Source organism: Spinacia oleracea, chromosome 4 (assembly GCF_020520425.1).
Source record: "Spinacia oleracea cultivar Varoflay chromosome 4, BTI_SOV_V1, whole genome shotgun sequence".
Lineage (NCBI taxonomy): Eukaryota > Viridiplantae > Streptophyta > Magnoliopsida > Caryophyllales > Amaranthaceae > Spinacia > Spinacia oleracea.
In genome coordinates, this window is record NC_079490.1 from 1,019,103 (window position 1) to 1,039,777 (window position 20,675).

Sequence of the window (20,675 nt, forward strand, 5' to 3'; positions counted from 1 at the left end):
AACCGTGCTGACATAACGGGCCGACCCATTGTGCACGTTCCGAATTTCTAAAATGGTGTCCGTGCAAGGCCCACGGCCCATCATCGTGACTCTCATGTCGTGCCGGGTTTACAACGGACTCATATCATGCATGGCGGGCTCAAATAGCCCATGTGCTGGCCCGACCCATGCCTTGCTTTATCAACTATAGTTTTTGGATTCTAGCTACTTAATACTAGTTTAATGGAATCTCTTGTTTGCTTTCTAAAAACTGTAACATCGAGCAAATACGAGTACGACGGCGTTTATGTGACAGAAATTCTCAAACAGATGATACTACTACAATCGGAACTACCTCGACCGGCGTGCAACACGAAGTCGTAATCTAAATGCTAAAAGAAGACAAGTACAAGAATATGAAGTACAATACAACGAGCATCCTACTCCGATTATCCATCCTCAAACACACGAAACTAACGAATGAAGATCCCGATAAATCATAACAGAAAACGAGGGTTCGTTTGGCTAACCATCTCATTTTGAAAGCTCGTCTTTTGGGATGTTAAGATTCTCGAATATAGGACTATCTACGCCTACTCCCATCGCGTTCAGACCGTTGTCTACGTAGATAACAGCACCCGTGATAGCAGATGCTAAAGGCGATGCCAAGAAAGCAGCAGTGTTTCCGACTTCCTCTGCACACGTTTTTTTTTTCAAGCTTGTCAGTAAAAGAGAATGTATTGATGACAAATCTAAGTTAGGAAATGTATAATACGTAGTGCTCCCTCCATCTCTTTTTATTCTTTACGTTTGGTATCATGTATGCGATTTAACGATTAATTAATGTAGATTGAGATTTCATTCTATTTTTTATTTAAACAACGCAATTTACTTTTATTTATATAATATGTTTTCAATTTTATCCAAAATCAGACATTTGGGAAAGTATGAAAGATTTAATGTCTCAATGGAAAAGTGTGAGGTTAAATGACCAAATGAATTTAATTGGTTAAATAATCACTTGGCATAAATTTTGACAGAATATTGAAGGTATTTATGTGAAATTTAAAAGGAAATATTCTAAGCGTAAAAATTAAAATGAGACACCGAAAACGTAAAGAATAAAAAGGGACGGAGGGAGTATATCTTACCAGCGGATAGTTCTTTTTGCAATGGAGCGTTGGCTATGGAGTAGTCTATCATCATATCGATAAATCCAATAGCCTTTGCAGCACGACTCCGAAGTGGACCTGAGAGAGAATGTACAGATTAGATGACTAATGAACACGTGAAGCATACAAGCTAGGAATTTCCCTTGTAAAGTGTTGTCATATACACTGTGTTTGGTTCAAAGGAAAACATTCTAAATAGAAGTTAATTTTCGTTTAGTAAATGTCAATAAAGATCGGTTGCAAATTTCATTTTCTTTTGTTTGGTTCCTCGCTAGATGTGTAAGAGAAGAAAGATGGGAAACGGAAGGGACAAAAGGAGTTTGGAAGGAGAGAATTAACGGTTGAGGAAGTGTATAATTCCTTCCCCGAGGAAAATCTTTTCTGCCGTTAGGAAAACTATTTCTAACCAATGAAAATAAATTTCACTACTTCAAAAACCAAACAAAGGAAAATTGGGTAAACTAGATTTTTGGAAAATTATTTCTCTCCCAAACAAACGGAGCCTTAGAACCGGGGAAGTTGGTGTTTAGTTGTTCATGAGTGGTAAATAAAAAGCTGGCAACTATAGGTGAGGAGTAACGAGGAATATATAGGGAAACTTACCCGCTGATATTGTGTTCACTCTAATCCTGCGTTTCCTCCCTGCTTCGAAAGCCATTACCTAAGCCAAGCAACAGATATTTAGCAATTACATCAAAGAAGTCTTTCTCTCGAAAAAAAGATTTTTTTTTAAAAAAAAAGCTAACCTTTGTGTCACTCTCTAATGCAGCTTTCGCTGAACTCATACCTCCACCATAACTGTACAAGAAATAAGAAAAGAGGTTCTTAGGTAAAAAATGACGATATGACTTGGTAAGTTTTGGAACACTGAGAAGGGAATTTACCCGGGAATAATCCTCTCAGAAGCGATGTATGTGAGTGACAGAGAACAACCACCTGCAAACATGAAGAATATGCAATTAAGTCCAAACCACGTCAGATAGTATAAATAATTTTAGGGCTTGTTTGGTTGACATGGGAATTTATTTCCCATAGGAAGATGTAGTTCAAGGGATATTTTTTTCCCTTGTTAAATTCATGGGAATTTCCTTAAGTTGTTTGAATTTTGATTGCTAGGTAATTTACTTACCATGTTTTGTAGGAATTCCAACTTCCCGTGAATTCCGATTTCCTCCATTTTTACTTTTTTCTGTCAACCAAACAACTATCCTATTCCCATGAATTACCACTTCCCCCATTTTTAAGTTGTCAACCAAACAACCCCTTATTATTCAGCAAAGGGCACAAAAAGCGCCAATGGGAAGATAAGTGAAGTGATAAAGTTACTCGGACAATACAAAGGCAACGATACCTGGGTTCATTATGGGAAGAAAATGCTTGAGCAGCGAAACGTAAGAGTAACTTGAAGCAGATATTGCTGCAAGGTATCCGTTCCTTGATGTCTCTAAAAGAGGTTTAGTTACCTATAAATACGTTTTTTTTCCCAAAACCCGTTAGAAAATAGTTGGCAATAGTAATATTACTAATATACTAAAATCAAAGTAAAAAGGTCTTAACTAACGACCTCGGGTCCATTGGCAAGTGAATGCACAAGGATGTCAATGCTACCGAAATCCTGCTTTACTGTTTCCACAACTTCCTACAAACCATGAAAAGAGATTCAGTATGACATATTATCTGGAATTATAAATAATTTTACCGAACTACAACGGTAATGTAACATTCTTTTCAAAATAGTGGAAAGATTTTATACCTTCACGGTCCAATTGCTTGACCCTGCGTAACGCTTGTTTGCTTTAATCTGCAGTGAGTTCCATCATTAAGAGAATTAGAAAAATGGCTTTGTAGTTGTAAACTCAGTATAACGTCCCAAAACAATAAGTCACATTTGAATGGAGGTCATTTTATACGTATTCAGTAAAAAATCCATAACTATCCTTCTTCAACTTAAACTCAACATCTCCACCATACCAATGTAGTCCTTTTTTAGTTAAGAATTAAAGATAATAAGAGTAAGTTCAAAATTTTTACTTAAAAAATGAATATATTGTGGCCTAATAATATCTTGGGACGGAGAGTGTAATAGACAACATAAACACTATAAACAAGAGAACAATCGCAGATAGTCAAGCATTACATCTTCGGGGACATCGTCAAGAGTGTCAAAAACTGCATCCAGAGGATATACTTTGGTGATCTCCATCAATGAACCATCAGGCAACCTGAAACACCAAATGAATACTAAGGCCATTGCTAGTGTTAAGCTCCGTTCTATTGGACTTATTTTGTCTGAGGTAATATTATCTGAACTTATTTTATGTGAAAAAAAACTTATTTTGTCTAAAATATACTTATTTGTGTGTGAAAATGTCTGAAAAAACTTATTTTTTCTGAACTTATATTAAATGAACTTTTTTTATTTTATCTAAAACAAGTCAAAATAAGTCGAACAAAACAGAGCCTTAGTTTTATTACGAAAGGGTCAAGCAGAGACAGAGATTCTTACACTCGTGATTCATCAAATTTCCCACGTCTTAGACTTGTTTCAAAGATATTCAGCGCCTGTAAGAACAACACAAAGAGAACTGAGTAAAAAGATTCATATAAATAGATTATTAAGGTGTTTTCTTCTATATGGTGGACCGTCTGCAGATAATAGACTGTAATGAGGAATCACTTACAGGAACCCAAGTTCCGACAAGAATCTCAGCACCAGCAGCAGCAAGAGATTTTGCAATTGCCCAACCGTATCCGTTATCATCAGCTACACCGGCAATAAATGCCCTCTTACCTGAAAATAGTCTTTGTTACATTTTCTAAATTCAATTCTTGTCTTAATAGTTAACCATCTCTTCACACAATGCAAAAACTCGACTCTCAAGAAGAATGTACCTATATTTATATTCATCTACAGTAGCACACAGACTACGTTTGCAGACCATTTAAAATAGATGCAAGAATAAACAAGATGATAGCACGCAGCAGCAGAACACTATAGATGCATAATTATCTGTCCCACTCAACTACTTTGTAATTGGACCTTCTGCCTGACAGGAGTCTTTTAGTTAAGGCCCGCCATCTATGTTACTCGGACTCTTCATTTTACCTCAAGTACCCGTGTCGGATCCTCGACACTCCGACATGGGTAAGGGACACTCCGACACTTCATTTTTGACTTAAATCATGGAAAAATTTCACAATTTAGCCGAGTCGGACACTTGGACATGTACCCGTGTCCGACACTAGTACCCGAGTCCAAGTAACATAGCCTGCCATTCCCCATGCAAATATTTTATAATCCGATAACATCAGTCTCGTATTAGGAGCATAGAGGTATACATTGCAGATGTTGGATTAATTTGACTTGGATAATACAAGCAGAAAATTCTAAATAAGTCAAGTAGAGTGAACCCTGTAGGAGCGGTCTGAGCGGATCTTATGAAGAAAAGAGAAAGGTGCTGAAAAAGTTACCCAAAATCAAGTGTATAAATAAACCAAAAGCGTACCACTTCTTCACAAAACTATAAACTTCATCTCATTCTGAATAAACTCATCCGACCTAAAGTTCAACCTATAACTAACAAAAGAATGACTAGAAATAAAGCAGAACTTCTATGCACTTCTAAGTAAAGAGATGTAACTTCTTAATACTGCCTAGTCTATCCAGAAGCCCTCCATTCCCAACATTCTATACACCTTAGATCAGTGTTACCTAATTGTCTAATCACCCTACGAACCGCGAACCGAAAAAGCGAATTATAACATGAAAATGGTACAATTTTGGTCTAATTTAGCACATTATGTAGCGAATTGCGAACCCGTACCCAATCTCATACTTGCGAATCAGGCAACATTGTCTTAGATACCACACCAGTATCTTTCTCGTATGAGAATTAGAGCATAAGATAACCAGGGGAGCTTAAGAATTGGAACCATTTCAAATTCATACCTAATAACCTGCATATAACTGTCCTTCATCTGTATTCGAACAAAAAAATGACAGGACATGTACAACTAAACCCCCCCCCCCCCAGTTCATTCAGGATAAGAATTGAGCATCATAGACTCTTAGTTCTAGTTAAGTCGTTAATCACATCATTCTAAAAGCGTACTACGTTGACAAGTTCTTCATGTTATTAGGTTGAAAAAAAGCAAGAACATCAACAGAGCACAGAAATTGATTTGATATCATGTGAACCATAATGTACCAAAAATTAACCTTTTAAGTCAATAGGCAATCCTCCTAAAGGCTTGTCACTAGATTCGGCCTTCGCCTTAATATTATTATTAGGTTAAATAATGACAAGAACATCAACAAAGCACAGAAATTGATACGATATCATGTATGTAAACCATAATGTACCAAAAATTTACCTTTTAAGTCAATAGGCAATCCTCCTAAAGGCTTGTCACTAGATTCGGCCATCGCCTTGATAACACCGTTGTTGGATTTCAAAGAGGAAGACGAGAAACTGCGCTGTAAAGGCTGTAAAGATGATATATGACCAGCACTAGTAAGCTTAGCCCACGATGCTCGCCTCAAATCAGCATTACAAAATGCTGCGCCGGCACCAAAAACACGGCGCGGTGACGACACACATGGCCGTACGGCAGCCATTTGCAACCCTGATGCTGTGGAGGCCGCCATTTTCAATCTAATTGCTACGGTAAAAGCAATTACTAATCTGCACCGTACAGAAAACCCAACCAAAACATATGAATTTCTTTAAATTCAATCACAATTTGCATGTATATAAATTTGAATCAACAATTTCATTACTAAACTCAATTTAATTTCAGCACAATCCCAAACTTAAAGATCGTAATTCTTCAATAAATTAGCAGACAAAATTAACAATTCAAACAGCATACAACAATCATCAAAAAGACATTTTACCCATCATATGTGTAATCAAGATTCAAAGTTTATCAGTTATTACTAATCTGCAATTCTGCATCATACAGACAAACCAACCAAAACATATGAATTTCTTTAAATCCAAAAATCACTACAACTGAAATCACATTTTGCAGGCATGAAATTGGGTGAGTCTAAATCAATAACTGTTGTTTATTAATAGTACAAATCACATGACATAATCGTAACTAAAATATTTATTTAAACACAACTTTTATTCATTTAAGCTCAAATTTATTCATGCAATCTCAAATTTTATTCATTCAATTACGAAAATGCCATGTTATTTGCACTATCCCCGGATCAAACCTATTGTTTTTCAATTTCCCCATAATATTTGAATCAGCAATTCCATTACTAAAACTCAATATAATTTCAGCATAATCCCAAACTTCAAAAAATCGTAATTCTTCAATAAATTACCAGAAAAATTAACAATTCAAACAACATACAATAATCATTGAAAAGGCATTTTATCCATCATATACATAATCAACATCCAAACTTTATCAGTTAGTTTAATTACATTAATCAAGCATAATCCCAAACTTAAAATTCGTATTCTTCAATAAATTAGCAGACAAAATTAACAATTCAAACTTTATCAGTTATTTTCATTAACATCAATCAACTAAGCAAAATTGAAAGCAAGATCTCACAAAATAACCCAAAAATATGCATTAAAATGAATAAAAAAAGTTCAAAAGAATCAACAATGTGAGGCATCTGGCATACCTAGGAGCCAATGTGGGAAGATGTAAGAAGTGAGGAGAGAGAAAATGGGGTTTCGATGAAAACGAAGCTCTGCCCAACAGTGTTAGAGAGAGTGAGTTTACAGTAGGGAGTTTGATGGGGTTTAATGGGGACACAATCACTTTGGTTGTGTCGAAGTAGAAGAGGAGGAGAGAGAAAATTAAGGGAAAAAAATATTGAATATGGGTGTGGGTTAGTTGAAGAGTTGGTACTTGGTAGCTTGTTTTTCTTGGATCTTGATCACTTCATTGTAGAAGTGGTAATAGGCCCATCAATGAGCTCAATGGATCTTAATCCCTTTGTTCTAGAAGTGGGGCCGTCAAATCGAGTCATTGGACGGTTACGTTCAGCTAATCGGTTAAGATATAATCGAATAATGTAGTTGTGTGGGGTCATTGTGCTTATGTGGATTGAATGTGTGATTTTTTTTGGGTCACTTCGATTTTGTTAGAAATCGGTTGGACCGGGTCAGTTTTTTACAGTCCTGGGTATTAGGCCCATCAATGGGCTTACAATTGTCTCAAGGTTCCGGTTCGGTTTCAAAATTGAGGCAATTAGTAGCTTATTATACCTAGGATAGCATTGCGTCGCGCCGGTTTCGAGATCCTGACAATTAATATCTTATTGTACCTAAAGATTGCATTAGGTCATGGTGGCCTGACCCAACTCGAAAAAGCATGCATCGATTCGAGACAATTATGCACGTGTGAGGCTGTGAATTGTGAGTTGTGGATGTGTTATTATTTTATTTGAAAAATATGACACGGCTAACTCGGATTCAACTTATAAACGTAGGCTTAACACAACTCGACGCGAGGTTGTGCATGGACGATCCATTTAAAACTTGTGATACAACAATATGGATCATGACCATTGTCATTTTGAACTTATATCCATATGCCACAAGCACAATTGTAAAAACACATCGATAGTTGTGGTGGCATACAGTTGGTTTGGCGGTTTTGACAGTGAAAGGCTAGAGACATTTAGTAGTTGTTTGGATGATGTAGAATTTGATTTTTCTAGTAAGTATATGTATGTACATTTGTTTGGTTTACAACAATGTAACAAGTAAAATTTCCTAAAGATATCTACCACAAAAAGGTGTAATTAACTAACGTAATCTTTCCATAAAAAAAAAAAACAACAATGGAGATACGGTCATCGCCAAATCTTTTAACCTGGGTAACTCGCAAGTCTACATGGCAGAAGCCCTAGCCCTTCATAAGGGCATCCAAGAGGCTATCAAACTGAATATTAAAGACATCTACATCGAAGGTGACAACCTACTTGTGATCAACTCGCTAAAAGGAATCTGGACCCCCCCGTGGAAGCTTCAAAACATTATTCAAGATAGCAGGACTCTTCTTCAGCATTTTCACTCTACCCATATCAAGCATATCTTCCGTGAAGCAAATAGAGCGGCAGATTGGATAGCTAATGTAGGACATCTTATTGTTGAACCATGGTGTATCACCCCGAACTCTAGCCCTAACTTAGATAATATTGTTCAAAGTGACAGCTTAGGTTTCACCCTTGTGTGAAAGGGAATCTAAGTCTTTTTTCTTACCTTTTTTTTAAAAAAAAAAAAAAATTAACTAACGTAATCTTTCCATAAAAAAAAAAAAAAAAAAAAAACATAATTTGCAATTTTCGTGAAAAATGATTATATCTAACTATCTAAGTAAGCAAAACCAACATTGACATTTCTAACTTATGCGTACGATACAATCGGTTCAACTATACCAACAAAACTTTACTTACTATGAAATACGAAGTATATAATAAAAATTAATACAACCGATTCAAAATGTGATACACCGGATAATATAATAAAATTGCCTACAATTCCTAACTAAATTTTAGGGACACAACACTCCCTATATTTGTTTTTCTTTGCTTCTTGCTAGAATGCTAGCCACTTATTTTTATTTTCAATGAAACATACTTCACTTAACTCACTAAATAATCTACAACAAATATTTATTTCACTACATATATTATTTGTTAATCCAAAAAATAAACCAACATGTTTAATTTAGAAAGTTTATCCAAATTATTTAGGAAGAAATTGAAACAGTGTGACTTCCCTACCACAAAGCTCACAGATAACAATCTTAATTTAGAAACTATATCCAAATAAATCTTATTTATTTATTTGTTTTGACACCGTTAAAAATTAATTAAGCACCAAAATAACGTTTGATTCATTCTTTTATCTTTAAAATTAAACTTAATTAAAATATAAAAATTAAACTTAATTAGTTAGAGAAAGTCTAGTTAGAGAAAGTTTGGGAGTATCCTTAGGAAAGTTTGTTACACCAAGTGGGAAATAACTTGTATAAATATAACAAACTTAATTCATACTTTTAACACACATTTCAAAGTGAAAAAAACTTTCAGGAACGGGGTAGTATCTACCTATCAGAAGGGAGAGATTGTGTGATTTTTTTTTTTGATTTTTTTTTATAATAAATTATTGTGAGATATTGAATTTGTTAAAAAGAAAAAGGTGTACCAATAAATGACAATAGGATTTATTGGGTCTGTACATAGTGGTATCGAAGCTGGTGGAGTGATTGCATTGAGGATATTAGAAGTGTTGGTGATTAAATTGAAGCAATTTTGTTTTCAATTCAAGTTATCATCTCCATCCCCAGAATTCACTAACGGAGTTACACGAATTTCCCTCTGCGCTAAGAAAGTCCGGAAAAAGGGTAACGTTCTTTTAACTGTGTTTAGATGAGATTTATGATCATCTATGTTCTTTTTTTATGAATCTTGCATTCAAATTAAAACACTTAAATCGTGAAAAATAATAATTAAAAGGCTAATACTATAAATAAACTATAAGTGTTAAATTGAAGCAATGTTGTTTTCAATTCAAGTTATCATCTCCATCCCCAGAATTCACTAACGGAGTTACACGAATTTCCCTCTGCGCTAACAAAGTTCGGAAAAAGGGTAACGTTCTTTTAGCTGTGTTTAGATGAGATTTATAATTTCTTTTTTATGAATCTCGCATTCAAATTAAAAACTTAAACCGTGAAAAATAAATAAATTAAAAGGCTATGTTTTATTGCATTAGTAAATTGGACAGAATATTATAAATAAAACTAGTTTTGGGGCCCGGGTGATGCCCCGGGTTACTACATTAATGACATTCACATTTACTTATATTTTCTTTTTGCAATGATAACATGAACACATGTAATAGCTTAGTGGTAAAGGCTTTATTGTTTAAACTCAAGGTCAAGGGTGCAAACCATGTTTGATATATTTTTTTAATGTGTATGAAGATTACATTGAGCAAACCACCCATAAGAAAAGCGCCACGTGTCACATAAACTTTCTTTTAAACGCCTTTTAATAGATAGTATAGATAAGTGCAATTTTAGACATTGTATCCATATTTTGGTAGTTATTATTAATTGTAACATTTGGATGTGTTAAAGGATTAGACTAAAATAATCATTTGTATTCTTTTCCATGGATCTCATATTCAAATTAGAACATCTAGCTAAATCGTGGGAAAAAATAATAATCAAACGACTATATTTAATTTTATTGTATTAGTAACTTGGACCGAATATGGTAATAAATTGTAAGTGTCCTTTAATTTAGACCTTTTATCCAATATTAGTTGTAACATTTTAGTGTGTTAAGGATTATACTAAAATAGATTAGACGAACATGATATATATGTATGTATAGAAGATGTATAAGGATAGATTATATCCAGCCATTAGATCGTTTTTGAGGATTTTTATTGTAATTTGATACATCATTTTTTTTGGTTAATTGGATGGAGTAAATGTTTACATTAGTTATAATAGAGCTCTTAATTAAGGAGAAACTAGCTTTTGTGATCGTTCAAAGAACGGGCGGTTGTATAGTGATTATTTAATCTATATTTTTAAGTTCTAATTTTGTCGAGCTTGTGATTTTAAAGAGAATATATGATTTATATAGAGGTAGGAAAGTTGAAATAATACACAAATTAAATAGTGTATTAATATTGAGTGTTAGTCGGGAAGATGTTGAATGAATAAATTGGTGAATTGATGTTAATTAGGAAGATGAAGTGAAAGAGGCAATTGGAGTTGTGTAATATATCAAACAACAAAGAAAAAATAAAATAAAAAACGAAATTAATGGAGGAAAGAATGGACGACACGTGTTATCTAATCAAATATGTTGACAGTTATCATGTAATCAAATGTGGTTTTGTTTTTTTAAATACTAGGTATAAACTAGGTATAAATGATAAAGTATTTACTATGTACCCATATCATGCATGTATCAATGTACGTAGTATGTATTAGTGATGACAAGAGCAATAGAACTATGTATACAAAATTTTATGTGAACGGAGTATAGAAATCTGATTTTATTAATACATTACTTAGTCATCGATTTTGATAACAATGTACATTTTTTTACTTCTTCATAGGATTAAATCCAAATGGCTGCAACAAATACCCTCAGCCACATCCCTGAAATAGTTGAAAAGGTTAGTAAGTTTATGTTGTTGATTTTATCGTTTCCAAGAAAATTCGAGTCAAAATCCTCTATTCCATCAATTTGTAAACCACTTGTGTACCGTAGTTAGAGCAAATGACACACAGATTGTGGAACAGAAAATCCAAACTTTATAATGTGTTTCTTGACCACCATCCAAACAGGAAAGGGAAGACATAGTTGTACATAATGAAGCAGAAAACAGGATTGAAATCTGCAACAACGACAACAATATAGTGGAAATCATTACACCTTCCATAAAGAAAAAGAAAGGAGGATGGAAATGGGCCTATTTCGTCTTAGGTACGATACCCATTCCCAACCAAATGCAACTTTTTTAAGAAGATAGACTCTAAAACAACATCTCAAAATTCTTATTGTTTCAAAATTACATTACCCCTATACGTGTTTATGGTTCCCAAACACACGTATTAGAATAAGTTGTATCATAATATTCACAGTTTTTGTTATCGTGTGCAGCGAACCAAGCGTTGGCGACACTGTCATTCTTCGGAGTAGGCGTAAACCTAGTGTTGTTCTTAACAAGAGTACTGAAACAAGACAATGCCGTTGCTGCTAACAATGTTTGTATATGGACTGGAACCGTTTACCTATTCTCAGTGGTTGGCGCGTTCCTTAGTGATGCTTACTGGGGTCGTTTCCTCACTTGCACCGTCTTCCAGCTCATTCTTCTCTTGGTATGCTACTACGTTTCAACTTTTATATAAAAGATGGTTGTGGGTCGGGTCGGGTTTTTGTGTCGTGCCCACATTCTACGAGCCTGAGCGGGTAGGGTCAACGACAAGCCCACTTGTTACAGGCTGGGTCGGGCCAAAAAATTAAAAAACACGGTCCAGTCATGGTAGCACACGTGTCTAAGCATAGTTTTGCGTAATGTAACGTGTTTTGTCTTGCTGGATGGGCCTAGTCGTACTTTTTCAAATAAATGCGATATGGGCCCAACATGCCTTAGTCCGACCCGACTTAATGTCATCTTTAATTCTATACAGTAACTTTACCTATATATGTTCTATAAGGGGACGTGTGGGGTGATTGACTTTTAGGGTCCCCTGTGAAATACATGCATTACCCTTAATGACTTTGGTTTTTGTAATATGTTCAATCATGTAAAATGTCATGTGACACCAAAAATTATTCGCTGATTTATTTTATTTCCGTGTAGGGGTTGACGCTACTTTCAGTAACGTCATGGCTATTTTTATTGACTCCAAAAGGTTGTGGTGATGGTAAGTTAGAGTGTCATGAGACATCGTTCCTTAGCCAAATAATCTTCTACGTATCGATTTACATGGTGGCATTGGGGTACGGAGGCCACCAACCAACATGTGCTACGTTCGGGGCGGACCAATTCGACGACTCCGACCCGAAAGGAGAAGGTTCAAAAGCAGCATTCTTTTGCTACTTTTACTTTGCACTAAATTGTGGCTCTTTGTTTTCCAACACTGTTTTGGTGTACTACGAGGACAACGGGTCATGGACTTTCGGGTTTTGGGTATCGACAGCTGCCGCTGTTTTGGGTGTTGTGTTGTTTTTAGCCGGTACGCCCGGGTACCGGTTCGTTAAGGCGCGCGGCAACCCGTTGCCGCGCGTTGCTCAAGTGTTTGTCGCCGCGTATAGGAAGCGAAGAGTGGCAATTGCTGCTCCAAATGAGCTATATGAAGTGGAATGTTCTGAGTCTGCTATTAAAGGAACTAGGAAGATTGAACACTCTAATTATTTTAGGTAAACATACTAATTCTCTTCTTTTTTTTTAATTCGGTTAAATTTGTTGAAGGGCGTGTTAATTTGTGGGGAGGGGATTCGAACATGTAACTTAACATGCTAATATTTACCCACTCTCGATATTTTCCACTTGACTAAAATATCATTGGTTAGTAGTTAGTGAATACTCCCAATTATAAACACATTTGATGGTCTAGTAATTACATACATACAAGTGTCATATACTCATACCATGTTGCCTAAGTAATAATAACTTATTTCTAATTTATTTTGGCATGTTTAATAGGTTAGTATGAAAAAATTATTAAATTAGTGTCGTTAGCACAAGTTGCACTTGGATAATGTAATTTTAGGTCAAATTTCACTTTAAAAAAAGATTACTTTAATTCAAAAAATGGTTTTTATATTTGAAAAATAGTTTTTATTTATTATAATCACGATGTGAACTATAAAAGTCACTATTTAAGTAAAAGGGATGCTAGAAAAAATTATTGGCTTTGGGTAACACTAATATTATTGTGGACCAGATCTATACAGGAATAATCCCGATTATCATGGTGTGGCATAGCTAGTTTTCTCTTTATACTAGGAATATTTGGCCTATATTTCTAGCCTATTTTTTGGGTGCGTGCAAATGAGCCATAATGATATCAATCAATCAATCAATACTTTAGTATTTAAAAAAGAAGACCATGAATTATTAGATGACATGTGTCATCCCATATTTCCTCCATTTGTTTGTTTTTTTTTCAATTTTTCTTTTTGTTATTTGTTTCACAAATTATTTTACAGCTTTAACACCCCAATTCATCTTTCTCATTCAAAATCAATTCACCATTTATTTCATATAACTTCTTTCACCCCATCTCCCTCCTTAACACTCGATATTAATCCACCCTATAATTTGTATATTTTTTCAACTTTCAACCAACTAAAATCACAATCCCTCAACAAAATTAGCACTTTAAAAGATCGATTAACAACCATTGTATAATTACCCGGGCTCAGAAGCTAGTTATAAATAGTTCTAGTGTCATTTCTTATGTACTACTACCTCCGTTTCATAAAGTTCTTTACAGTTACTATTTGCACAGACTCCAATGCAATATTTAACTACTAATATATCCAATTTCGTATGTGGAAAAATTATAAAAAGTTGATATTCTGAAAATACATACTGAGAACAATCTAACAAGATCTTACGTGTAACGTTTTGATGTATATAATAGTGAGAATTTACGGTCAAAGTTTTCATGTTGTGGACACGTATTCCAAAGCGTAAAGAACTTTCAGAAACGGAGGAAGTAGATCATTACTCGTCTTGCTATATAAATTAAGTTGCTTGATTCTTGGTGTTTCGTAACACTAATCGAATTATGTGCACATTACTTGTAGGTTCTTAGACAAAGCAGCAACCATAACTCAGCAAGACGTACACGATCCAAGGAACCCATGGCATATTTGCACCATCACACAAGTAGAGGAAGCCAAATGTGTCCTAAAACTGACCCCTTTGTGGCTTACCACCATCATCTACTCCGTCATCTTCACTCAAATGGCGTCGCTCTTTGTCGAGCAAGGCGATGTAATGGACACTAGAATCGGGAACTTCCACTTCCCGGCGGCGAGCATGTCCGTATTCGACATCTCTAGCGTACTCGTCTGCACGTGTATTTATCGACACATACTCGTCCCTGTAATTGGGAGGATAAGCGGAAACCCTAAGGGGTTGACTGAGCTCCAGAGGATGGGGGTAGGGCTAATCATTGGTATGCTAGCTATGGTAGCCGCTGGGGTCACTGAGATTGAGCGTCTGAAAAGAGTGGTCCCACATGAGAAAAGCAGCTCTATGAGCGTGTTGTGGCAGATCCCACAATACGTCCTTATGGGGGCATCAGAGGTTTTTATGTACGTTGGACAACTCGAGTTTTTCAACGGGCAGGCTCCCGACGGGATAAAATCCTTCGGGAGCTCGCTCTGCATGGCGTCCATGTCCGTCGGAAACTATGTTAGTAGCCTATTAGTTAACATGGTTATGTTAATCACCGCGAGAGGTGCTAACCCCGGGTGGATTCCTTTGGATTTAAACGCCGGGCACGTCGATAGGTGGTACTTCCTTATTATGGTGCTTACGGGTGTTGATGTTGTCATATATGTGCTCTTTGCTAGGTGGTACAAGCCATCTACATTCATTGAGACTAGCCATAAGCTTGAGGTGGAGACTAGATTTGATGGAGTTGTTGAACAAGATGAAGATGAAGATGAAGCTATTAAAAAAGTACTACCTCCGTTTCAGAAAGTTCTTTACGCTTTGGAAAATGTGTCCAAAGTATGAAAACTTTGACCGTAAATTCCCACTATTATATACATCAAAATGTTACATGTAAGATCATGTTAGATTGGTCTCGTTATTCATTTTGAGAATATTAACTTTTTATAATTTTTTTCCATACAAAATTGGATATATTAACGGTCAAACATTGCACCGGAGTCCGTGCAAATAGTAAGTGTAAAGATCTTTTTGAAACGGAGGAAGTATCAACTTAAATTAATTAGCTTTTGGGGGTTTTAATTATGGATTAGGGTAGTCATTAATTTTTTTAATCTTAAATTCTTAATGTTATGACAAATTACAATGGTGTTGTAGTTTGATTTGTTTCTGATGATTTTGTCATAATCTCATATTACTTGTAATTGCACAATCAACGTGACAACTAATTAATAAGGGAGAAAGCATGTGAACTATCAATATATAGAACAAGCCGAACAACTACTTACAAATGGAGGAATCATTTGGAATACTAGATGCACATGCATACAATGGTCCGGCCCGACCCAGCCAGAACAAACTTTGGTCTAACGTTACCGCTTCTAGCTTTGGATCTTACCATCTCAAGGTTACTAGGCCAAACCCTACTATAATCGGATCGATTCGACTATCTAAGGGTAGACTACTTGTTACAAAGGGAGGAAGCATGTGAAATCAATGGATTCCATAGCCCATGCAGACTGAACTTTGGCCTAGTGTTAGACCCGATTAACTAAGCCGACCGGTTGGCCCGACCCAGTCCAAAAAAGTGTGGGTTTGGGCACCCTAAAATATGCATTTTTAGACCAAAGCCCGAGCCTAGTCCGAAAAAGCATGTTTTAGCCCGCAAAGCCCACACCAAAATTATGAGTTTGGCATGATTTTTTTGTGTTAAAGCTCGCCCCGACCCAAATTTTGATCACCTCTACCTTAGTGTTTATAACTTTGCATCTAACCACCTCAAGGTTATAGCCGGATTTAACCGTCTATTCAAGGGCAAAGATGGTTGTGGTCCTTGTGGACTAGGTCGGGCCAAACCCATAGCAAGCCCAATTCATTGGGCGTAGAAGGGCCAGTCCCACGAGCCTTGGCATGAACATGCCAGGTCCACGAGCCTTGTGCGTGAAAGGGAAAGACCTACGCTAAGCCCACTTATTTTTACCGGACGAGTCTCTGCCGAAAATGTAAAAAAAGGGACTAGACACAACCCCAAGCGAAGCGCCAAATCGTGGCTCGTGTTTTTTTCTAAAAAGTACAGTCCAAGCGCGTCCAAGACCCACAACTTCGTGCGCATGTCGGTCCATGCCCGTGCTCTTTTCTTGCCGGGCTGGGCCGTACCTCGGGTCCGGCCCGGCCCAGTTACATATTTATTTAAGGGGTCTTCTTGTTTGTTAACCATGCCCGAATGACGTCATCACTAACATCACCTATTGCACGTGAGACTCTTTGAAATACAGGTGTCATAAAATCATATTTAAACCTAAATCTCACATCCGCCTACTCATTATCGCAAACCCCTCGCGCTCGCTCGAAAGTCGAAACCCCCGCTTTCGCCATTCTCTCTCTCTTCGCTTATCGCTAGGGTTTGCTCTACTTCTTCCCCAAAATCCACTCGATTACTTCCTCAAATCAGGGGTTATCTTCAAGCTAGGGTCGTCAAATTTCTCGGTTTTCAGTTCGACAATGGACTTCGGTGGACCTCGCAAGAGAGGCAGACATGACGCTGCTGTTAATGGCAATGGCGGCTTCAAGAAATCTCGTCCAGGTACGTTTTTTTATTTCGCCATTTTCTTCATTTTTACCCAATTTTGCAATTCTTGGGTTCTTGAACTGCTTTAGTGCTTCATTTGAACTGTTTTTTGCAATTTGTTTCCTCAATTGCCAGATTTAGGCGATTTTAGATGTGTTTTTTAGGTTTAAGTTCTATGATTTGTTAATTGATGATGTCTGAATTCGTTTCTTCACTTTTTGTAAAATTTATGGTTTTGAGAAGGTGAATAACAGTGGAGATTGAAGAATTAATACAACTCACTGAGTAAAAGTTATCAATGTTCTTTCATTTGGACTGTTTGTTGCAATTTACTTTCACAATTGCCAGATTTACGCGATTTTAGATGTATTTTTTAGTGTTTAAGCTCTAGAATTTGTTAATAGATGATTTGTGAATTTGTTTATTCAGTTTCTAAAAATTTATTGCGAGTGAAAGGATTGAATCGATTATAGCTAAAAAAATTCGAACTTTTTAAAAGATTTATGGTGTCAAATGGTGAATAATAGTAGTGGAGATTGAAGAATTAATTAATACAACTCACTGAGTAAAAGTAATTAATGTTCTTCAACAGAATCGGAGTCCTTCCAAACTGGTGTAGGAAGCAAATCGAAGCCTTGCACAAAGTTTTTCAGGTTCAAATCTCAAAACTTATCTAAAACAATTATGCAGAATCTTACAGTTGAACAATTTGCTATAGATGATTAATAATATTCTTTTACACAATTTTTTGTGTTGGTTAAGTCCAATTTATATACTTACTAATGAATTCAGCATCCGAAGTTGTGATACAGGTCATACTATTTATCATCTAATCACAGTAAACAGAGAGACTGATGATAACTAATGGTTGATACACTCGGTAAAAAGAGATTCTGATGATAACTAATGGTTGATACACTCGGTAAAAAGAGATTCTGATGATAACTAATGGTTGATACACTCGGTAAAAAGAGACTCTGATGATAACTAATGTTTGATACACTCGGTAAACAGAAACTCTGATGATAACTAATGGTTGATACACTCGGTAAACCGAGAGTCTGATGATAAACTAATGGTCGATACGCTCGGTAAACAGAGACTCTGAGGATAATAATTGTTGATACACTCGGTTAACAGAGACTCTATGTATAATAATGGTTGATACACTCGGTAAACAGAGACTCTGTGGATAATAATGGCTGATAAACTCGGTAAACAGAGACTCTGATGATAATAATGGTTGATACACTCGGTAAACGGGAATTCTGATGATAACAATGGTTGATACACTCGGTAACTACGGGAAGACATACATTATTATGTTCAAAACACACTTCCCCTCTTCTATTCTTCATCATTTGCTTGTTTGTTTTTTTCGTTAGCTTAATGGTATTTTGTTGCCCTCCTCACAGATAGATTATCCGACAATTGTATATCGACAACTGTATACAGAGATTATTTCCTACCATTCTTGTCACAATATGATGTTTTAGCTTTACTTTGACATCTTTTTTTTGTATTTCAAATTTGTATTCTGAAGTCAATTTGGCTCTTTTTGCAGCACGTCGGGCTGTCCATTTGGTGAAGGGTGTCACTTCTTGCATCATGTCCCTGGTGGATTCAAAGCTGTTTCCCAGATGATGAACCATGGTGGTGCACCAGTTCCTCCACCATCCAGGAATCTCGCTGGTCCCCCGTCGTTCTCCGATGGTCCAGCTGGACAGGCAGGCAAGACCAAGATGTGCAACAAGTTTAATTCTCCGGAAGGTTGTAAATATGGAGACAAGTGTCACTTTTCTCATGGAGACAGGCAGCTTGGAAGGCCATCCATTCCATCATATGAAGATCCGCGAGGCATGGGTTACATGGGTGGCAGGATGGGAGGCAGGATGGAACCTCCACCTCCTGGTCTTGGTGCTGGCACCAACTTTGGGGACTCTATTTCTGCCAAAGTAAGCATTGATGCTTCACTTGCTGGAGCAGTCATAGGTAAAAGTGGGACAAACTCAAAGCAAATATGCCGTGTTACTGGGGTTAAGCTTGCAATAAGGGACCATGAGACTGACTCTAACAAAAGGAATATTGAACTCGAGGGCACCTTTCATCAAATCAAGCAAGCCTCTTCCATGGTTCAGGAGCTCATACGGAATGTCAAGGCGGCTTCTGGCCCCCCTGCCAGGCAGAATAATACAGGACATGGTGCACCCGGTGGCGGTAGCAATTTCAAGACAAGGCTTTGTGAAAACTTCACCAAGGGATCGTGCACATTTGGAGACAGGTGCCACTTTGCTCATGGTGCCGATGAGATGCGTAAATCTGCAATATAATCCAACAGTTCTCCATTGTCCGTGCCTTTTCACCTTAATTGGGAGTTTTGTTTGTCCATCTGGATAGTCATGAAGGATGTCATGCTTAGTCTTCAGAGGCTGTTAGGTTTTTTTTTTTAATCCTTTGTAATCTGATATTTATGCTATTACAATTAGTGAAGATGATGCGCTTATGGATTCTGCTATACATTTGTCAGAATATTAAGTTTCGAAGTTTCAAGGACTCGTATTTAAACAATGCTTAATCTACTCTAGCATTTCTACTCAATATTGTCCATGTATCCGACTCCGAGTTGTTGTTTCTGTTGTTTGATGAATGGGGTTTTATTCTTCCCATATCCTTCTGAGGAACATGAGGTTGTACTATTATAATCTCGGTTCTTGTGGAAAAAAGCATGGTAGTTGCTGAGATACAAACTGAAATTACTCGTCCTTGTATACTTCCTGGTAGTTCCTGCAGGTTCTCTGACGAGTCCGTACTTATCTTGCTTGTGCAGTGCGTTCTCAGCTTCGTACTTCTGTGGAAGTAAAAGTACAATTTGTAAATGAAGACAGGGAGTTTGTAAAAGCTTAGTTGTATGTCTCAGTTCTGTTTTGATGCAGCTAGTTTCGATGTTTGTTTTCTCAACATATGAATGTGTGATACATCTGCTAATTGCTAACTTTCTGTGTTGATCGTTCCTGTGGTTCAGATTGTGCAGATAAGTAGATGGCCATGGTCAATTAACGATACAGCAACAGAAACCGGTCTGTACAAGACAATTTCTGTCTCTCTCCAGTAAGTCTTATCAAGACAATTTCTTTTATTATCTTAGTTTTTTTTTCATAACAAATATGGTGTATATACCCTTTATGACAAGATGAAGTAAATTAGTCATGGCAGAAGGATAGTAAGAGAGCTTCCATGCAGGTCATGGTTTTGGAACAGAACATTGGGGTAGAGCTTAAGTTGTCAGAATTAGGTTTCTGTGAAGATACACGGTCTTTGGACCTTAATCACAGTAGGTGAAATTGTTGATGGCTGAACTAAATTTACAGTTTGATTTTTGTGTGCTAAAAAGAAAAAAAAGGAATGTTACCAAGTTTATTGGGAAATAACTGAAAATGAGGTTGGACAAGGAAGGTCATTAGGCACTTCAGCAAGACCTTCTAGCATCTGTGTGACTGTTCGCATTGTTGGTCGAACACTTGGGTCTTCTTG

General features: G+C 36.5%; 3 protein-coding genes across 4 annotated transcripts; 2 read left to right on the top strand and 1 right to left on the bottom strand.

Moving 5' to 3' along the window:
• Positions 1–218: 218 nt before the first annotated feature.
• LOC110802204 (enoyl-[acyl-carrier-protein] reductase [NADH] 1, chloroplastic) lies at positions 219–7,048 on the bottom strand. The gene is made up of 13 exons (XM_022007649.2): positions 6,805–7,048; positions 5,526–5,836; positions 3,833–3,942; positions 3,658–3,713; positions 3,289–3,373; positions 2,905–2,952; positions 2,716–2,790; positions 2,503–2,614; positions 2,036–2,087; positions 1,898–1,949; positions 1,755–1,812; positions 1,131–1,229; positions 219–674 (listed from the first exon to the last, which is right to left on the bottom strand). Exons 2-13 carry the CDS (start codon positions 5,797–5,799, stop codon positions 514–516), a joined length of 1,182 nt encoding a protein of 393 aa, XP_021863341.1. The 5' UTR covers positions 5,800–5,836; positions 6,805–7,048; the 3' UTR covers positions 219–513.
• A 2,164-nt stretch (positions 7,049–9,212) lies between these two features.
• Positions 9,213–15,738, top strand: LOC110801026 (protein NRT1/ PTR FAMILY 7.1). 2 transcript variants are annotated; one of them, XM_056843761.1, is made up of 6 exons: positions 9,213–9,539; positions 11,276–11,335; positions 11,508–11,646; positions 11,824–12,041; positions 12,527–13,086; positions 14,482–15,738. In XM_056843761.1, the coding sequence occupies exons 2-6, from the start codon at positions 11,288–11,290 to the stop codon at positions 15,419–15,421; spliced, it is 1,905 nt and encodes a 634-aa protein (XP_056699739.1). In that variant the 5' UTR covers positions 9,213–9,539; positions 11,276–11,287; the 3' UTR covers positions 15,422–15,738. The 2 variants fall into 2 exon arrangements, with proteins under 2 accessions (XP_056699739.1, XP_056699740.1); XM_056843762.1 differs by lacking the exon at positions 9,213–9,539 and adding an exon at positions 9,663–9,786.
• Positions 15,739–16,889: 1,151 nt separating this feature from the next.
• LOC110802195 (zinc finger CCCH domain-containing protein 14-like) lies at positions 16,890–19,742 on the top strand. The gene is made up of 3 exons (XM_022007634.2): positions 16,890–17,159; positions 17,737–17,797; positions 18,709–19,742. Exons 1-3 carry the CDS (start codon positions 17,078–17,080, stop codon positions 19,472–19,474), a joined length of 909 nt encoding a protein of 302 aa, XP_021863326.2. The 5' UTR covers positions 16,890–17,077; the 3' UTR covers positions 19,475–19,742.
• The last annotated feature ends 933 nt before the right edge of the window (positions 19,743–20,675 follow it).